The sequence below is a fragment of the Rhincodon typus genome, unplaced genomic scaffold (genome assembly GCF_021869965.1).
Source record: "Rhincodon typus isolate 14 unplaced genomic scaffold, sRhiTyp1.1 hic_rhity00002408, whole genome shotgun sequence".
Taxonomy (NCBI): Eukaryota; Metazoa; Chordata; class Chondrichthyes; order Orectolobiformes; family Rhincodontidae; genus Rhincodon; species Rhincodon typus.
The window spans coordinates 18,620-25,000 of record NW_025968046.1 but is presented as its reverse complement, the minus strand read 5'-3'; the positions used below and the strand labels follow the sequence as shown (position 1 = coordinate 25,000).

At 43.2% G+C, this 6,381-nt stretch overlaps 1 protein-coding gene across 1 annotated transcript; it reads left to right on the top strand.

Annotated features, from left to right (window-relative positions):
• The first annotated feature begins 1,842 nt into the window (after positions 1-1,842).
• Positions 1,843-6,381, top strand: LOC109933481 (zinc finger protein 271-like). The gene has a single exon (XM_048593155.1). It carries the CDS (start codon positions 2,158-2,160, stop codon positions 3,259-3,261), a length of 1,104 nt encoding a protein of 367 aa, XP_048449112.1. The 5' UTR covers positions 1,843-2,157; the 3' UTR covers positions 3,262-6,381.

The window sequence follows — 6,381 nt, the reverse complement described above, 5'->3', positions numbered from 1 at the left end:
TCCAATGCTGTCCCGGCTGCTGTGCACCTGAGCTCCTCCAAACTCTGCTGCTCTAACCGACACCAAGACCCATACCCCTGCCCCTGTGCTTGCTGATCTACATTGGCTCCGGGTCAAGCAGCACCTTGGCTTTAGAATTCTCTTCTTTGTTTGAACTCCTCCGTGACTGTTAGAGATCTCGTAGTTTTCAATGAGAGTCTGAGTCCGGTGGTAAGTTCAGGCAACCCTTATTACCACGATTTACACATCAGTCACGGCATAGCAAAAGGTCACACAAAATGTTTCTAAACAGCTTATTTTATACAGTTTAAGCTTAAAGTGCACATTCCCCCTTCCGCCCGCCCTTGTTTACAGAAGAACCAGGAGCAGGAGTAGGCCATCTGGCCCTTCGAGCCTGTTCTGCCATTCAATAAGATCATGGCTGATCTTTTAATGGCCCCAGGTCCATTCACCCACCCTCCCAGCATAACCCTTAATACCTTTACTAGTCAAAGAAGTACCTACCTTAGCTTTAAAAACATTCAATGAGGAACCCTCAACGACTTCACTGGACAGGAAATTCCACAGATACACAACCCCATCAGTGAAGAAGTTCCTCCTCAATTCAGTCCTAAATCTGGTCAGCAGCGCTTTGTAACTGGCCTTAACCCGAAGGAAGTTCTGCTGCAGTCAGCAATTTTAATGTCTACACCATGTTCAAGTCAATTCCTTCCCAAGCATTTGCCAGCTAAATCATGTTAACTGCCAATTAATTGGATACTTGCCTATCACTAAGGTCCTTTTAAACTCCTTATTTACCTCATTGCAGGAAATACAAAAGAATTTTGATTTTTGCTAATTGTTATAATATCAGTTCCAACAAAGTTATGCAGATACAGCTAATGTTAGAATTCTTTAGCTAACAAGTTGTGAATGGATTGATTAAATAATTCAAGGGAGATTAGTGTGAAATGTTCTTATCTCTATCTTACGTGTAAACAACTGCAGCTGACCTTGAGTCTACAGAGCTACTATTGTTCTACTTGTGAAGACTACATTAAGCAAATATTTTCTTAACTATTGTCAGCAGTGTTCTGCTGCATTAGCCAAGGGCAGCATTGGCCATTTTGTGCAGCTCAGTCATAGGTAACCCTAACAATGACGTTGCACCTCTCCATTGCTGTAATTTTCATAGCAACTCATTTGCTGTACCTGGAGACATACTTATTGAAATTTCTTTCTATGCCTTCTTTAGGATTTTACCTGAAACCTCAGCCTTTCCCTAAAAGCTTGATTTGATTTGAATGCTGTGGCTGAGAGCTGAATTTGGTATATCTGAGTGAATGCAGTGTGTTTAATTTCTCAGGACAAACCCAAACACTTCAAGCAGCTTCACTGAGCAATATTTCACGTGGCTTCTTGAATCCCTGTCCAATACGATTTCTTCACATAATTTTGGAAAATAAGGGGAGAAATTTTAAAATCTCAGTTGAAATAATATTTCTTTTGAGTGCTTTTCTTTTATTCAACAAATACTCGATAGATAAATCTGGTCTTCACCAGCTTGCCATGAGCTCACAGTTAACTGACAGCCTGTCTTACACTTAGTCAGACAGTCTTTTCCATTGTCATTATGCACCTAAGATGATGCAGTCTGGGCAGAGGAAAGAAAGTAGCCACATTGTCTGCTCTTGGAAACAGACAGTGAGCAAAAAGAAAGGACTTGCATCTGACCTTCCCACAAAGGGGAGCAGCAACCTGGCAGTGAACGTGGAACAGTGTCTAACTAGGAGTCAGTCCTTTAACAGGTATAGAAAAGGAGGTGGAGGAAATCATGTTTCTTTTTCCTGTTTTACAGAAGGATTGCACTGGACTACAGAGAATACAGAGAGGATAAGCAACAAAAATAGATCCTGACCTTCACCCAAGGAACAATTGGACAGTGACATGGAACGCCTTAAATGTGACGTGCCAAACCAGGTTTGCACAGAGTCAGCGACGCTCTTGAATGACTAACACATTCACAGACATCTGTTCAGACGTGAAAAGTCATTCTCAACATCATGGAACCTCCACATACATCAACACCCTCACACAGTGGACAAACCATTCAACTGCAAGGTGTACAACAAACCGTTCTTGAGGTCGTCATCCCTTATCAGACACCAACATGTTGACATGAGGGAGAAACTGTTCACATGCAAGATGTGTGACAAATCATTTACGCACTCATCAATTCTTCACGCACATCAACGTGTTCACACTGGAGAGAAACCATTCACATGCGAGGTGTGTGATAAATCATTTTCCGAGATATCAACTCTCCGCCTACATCGTAGCATTCACACAGGGGTAAAACCATTCACATGTGTGGTGTGCAACAAATCATTCTCTCATTCGTGGACCCTCCGTGATCACCAACGCACTCACACAGGGGAGAAACCATTCAAGTGCAAGGTGTGCAACAAATCATTCTCGAGGTCATCGTCCGTCCGTGTTCACCAACGTGTTCACACTGGGGAGAAACCATTCACTTGCAAGGTGTGTGATAAATCATTTGCACAGTCATCAACCCTCCATGCACACCAACGCATTCACACAGGAGAGAAACCAGTCAAATGTGAGGTGTGCGATAAATCCTTTTCACAATTAGGAGGCCTCCTAGTCCATCAGAAGATCCACACAGGGGAGAAACCCTTCAAGTGTGAGGTTTGTGATAAAGCTTTTGTGACATCTTCGAGCCTCCTGATACACCAAATGATTCACACTGGAGAGAAACCCTTCCGATGTGAGGTTTGTCAAATTGCTTTCATCCAATTCTCTGATCTCCTGAGGCACCAGAGGATTCACACAGGAGAAAAACCATTCAAATGTGACGTGTGTGACCGTGCCTTCACTCAGTTATCAATCCTGCGTGCCCACCAACGCATTCACACAGGAGAGAAACCCTTCAAGTGTGAGGTGTGTGACCGAGCCTTCACACAGTCATCAACGCTTGTGGAACACCGACGCATTCATACGGGGGAGAAACCATTTCCGTGCAAAGTGTGTGACAAATCCTTCTCAAGGTCATCATCCCTCCTTCTGCACCAGAGGATTCACACAGGAGAAAAACCCTTTAAGTGTGAGGTATGTAACCGAGCCTTCACACAGTCATCAACGCTTGTAGAACATCAACGCATTCACACGGGGGAGAAACCATTTCCATGTAAAGTGTGCCACAAATCTTTCTCAAGATCATCAACCCTCCTCCTCCATCAGAGGATTCACAAAGGAGAATAACCATTCAGGTATAACATCTGTGACAAAGCTTTAACTTAACCCACTTTTCCAATCTGCTGAAGCAGATCCGCTCTGAAAAGAATCCATTCATGTAGGAGGTGTGTGACAAGCCTTCACACAGTCACTGTATCAATAGGTTCTTCAACACACACATATACAGGACACACATCCGTGCAATGTGTGCCAGGATTGTTTCAGCTCCTCTTCCACTCTTCACATGGACTCAAGGTCAGGTTACCTGCTTCTGTTGCACTGAGAGCTGCCTGTGCTGTTTGCCCTGCAGTGCTCACACAGGAGGAGCTGTCATTCGAAAGCACTATCTGTCTCAAACCTTTCCCACCATCAGTTGAATCTTTTCAAGAAGGTCAATTTAACCTTTGACCAGATTGCCAAACATCACCAGAAGGTGGCATCTATATATATAGAAGCTCCTGTATAAACTCAATTTCCTTTCAGTGCAGCGTCAGGTACTAGTCACACACTGACTCTCACTCTGAACAAGACGACAATCAGATACTCAGTCATCAGAAAGGCTTCAGCTTCTGATCGACCTGGACAAGCACTCGGGAGAGAAGCCATTCCTAGGGTAGTAATAGAGGTATTTCAATTAGCCTCAGTGTCTCTGGTCTATGGAGGGGGACAACAGCCAGGAATCCTGTTTCTCATCAGTGAGCCCAGTTGGGAAGTCAGGGGGAGGGCAGGATGTGTCTCGGCTGTGACAGCCTCCATTGTCTCACAACATTCAATGTCTGGCTGTCCACATACTGAATGGGCACTCGAACAGAGCACTAGAGGTCAGTTGATATACACAGTCTGTCCTCCAGGTCAGTACCTTGGGGACTGGCGAGAATGTGAGAGGACAACAGCTTGCATTTATAGAACAATGCCTCTATTGAAACTGCCTCCACTAGACTCTCAGACAGGATAATCTAGATCCTAACCATTCACTACATGAAATAGTTTTGCTCATGTCAGCATTGTCTCATTTGCCAGCAACCTTAAATTTATGTCCCCTCATTCTCAATCCTTTCACAAGTGGGACCATTTCCTCAATGCCTGCTCTGTGCAGACCCCGCAAATGTCCTCTTAGCCTTCTCTTCCCCAACGAGAACAGTCCTCTCTTCACCAATTTAGCTCTGTAACTGAAGTTCCTCATTCCTGGAACCATTCTGATGAATCTTTACTGCACCTTCTTTAATATCTTCATCTTTCCTGAAGAATGGTGCCGAGAACAAGAAGCAGCGCTGTAGCTGAGGCCAAGCCTGTGCTTTGGATACTATCTTTGGTTTTCTGCGCTCATAACAATAACAATAAATTAATTGCTCTGCCATCCTGTCCTGCCAGCTTCAGTGATTTTGTGCCAAGGTCCCTCTGATCTTGCACCCTTTTAGAACCTTTATTTTATATTATCTTTCTGCATTCTTCCTATCAAAATAAATCACTGCACACTTCTCTGCATTATATTTCTTCTCCAACCTCTCCACCTAATCTACAAACTTGACTCCTTTTGACATTTTACATGAACCTCTTCACAGTTCACAACTTATGTACTGTGCAAACATTGTTGGTCTGTACACCAAAGATCTGTGTTCTAACACTGATGCCTGGACAACTACACTCCTCGATTGTCAACTGAAAAATATCTATTAACAACTTCTCACTGTTTCTCTCTATCAATGAAACAATTTTTGCTTTGATTCCATGAGTTCTAACTTTTTTCGCACATCTGTTATCTGCCTTTTGGAAGTCCTTGTACACCATCTCCACGGTGTTCCCTTCATCAAGCCTCTCTGTTACCTCGACAAAAGACTTACAGAATTAAATTAAACTCTCATTGCTCTCACTAATCTGACTCATTTCATTTAATAATGCACAATTGTCCAAGTTATTTAAAACACATTTGGACAGGTACACAAAAAGGAAAAGTCTAGAGGGATATGGGCAAAATACAGGCAAGTGGGACTAGTTTAGTTTGAGAAACTTGGTCAGCATGGATGAGTTGAACCAAAGGGTCTGTTTCCCTGCTGTATGATTCTGTGACTGAATTTTGTCCTCAATTATTATTTCCAGAAGCTTTCCAATCACTAATTAAACTGACTGACCTGACTGGTATTTGCTGCATTTACCTTTTCGTCCTTATTTGATTGATGGTGTAATATTTGCAATTCTCCCGTTCTCCTGCACTACTGCCAATTCTCAGGAAGACTGGAATATTATGGCCAGTGCCTCCACAATTCTCACTCCAGCCCAAATAATCTTATCTTTAAAGGCAACTTGTTATTCATTTACCATTTCTCCTGACAATCTTTGATTCCAACTTTTCTGGTCATATTGTTCTTATGTCATTGCAGTAGGTGTTCCTCCAGTTACTTACTCGGAATTGTTACTTGTACTTCTCCATCATCACACCTAAACCTTCTGATACAATGATCTCTGAAGCATGCCTCTCCTGATACTTGCGACTATTCAGTGACATCCATGATCCTGGTATTAGCAAAGTGACATACTGTCCCAGATTCACATCTATGGCCACACTAAAGTCTGTCTGTTCTCGTAACTAATGAGCCTCAATCACTATTGCTGTTCCAGTTTTGTGCATATCCTTATGTAAACCTGATCCAGCTGTGATGCCTGGTCTCCACAGAACAACTATCACTTTCGTCAGGATTCAGGGCTCAATATTGGTTGCAGTGAGATATTTTCAGTGTTCTGCAGTACTTGCCTTCCTGACACGCATCCAAAACCCACCCCTGACCAGCCCAGCTTCAATTTTAATGCTGTGGCCCCTGTGCTTGTAAAGTGAGCCAGCTCTCAGTAATAAGTATGGGGCAGAATCAGATCCTGCTTTATTTGGTGATGTGAATTATAGATTAATCCTCTTCAGGTGATAAGTGTTTGACTAATACAATGAGGAATGTTTGTCTGGGAGGGCTACTATCCTGAGTATGATGAGGGAGTGGGTGCGAATCTCTGCAGACCCGAGTTCTTAAAGCTTTCAAGAAGATTTGCAGCTCAGTTTGTGGATGAGGCTGTAGACATGCTCACCCAACCGGTGGGTTTGGTTGCCAATGTTTCATCGCCCTGCTAGATAACATCGTCATTGCGCCTCCGGTGAAGCGT

Excerpts from the sequence above, each read along its gene's own strand:
- LOC109933481 (XM_048593155.1), top strand. The coding sequence starts at position 2,158 with ATGAGGGAGAAACTGTTCACATGCAAGATGTGTGACAAATCATTTACG.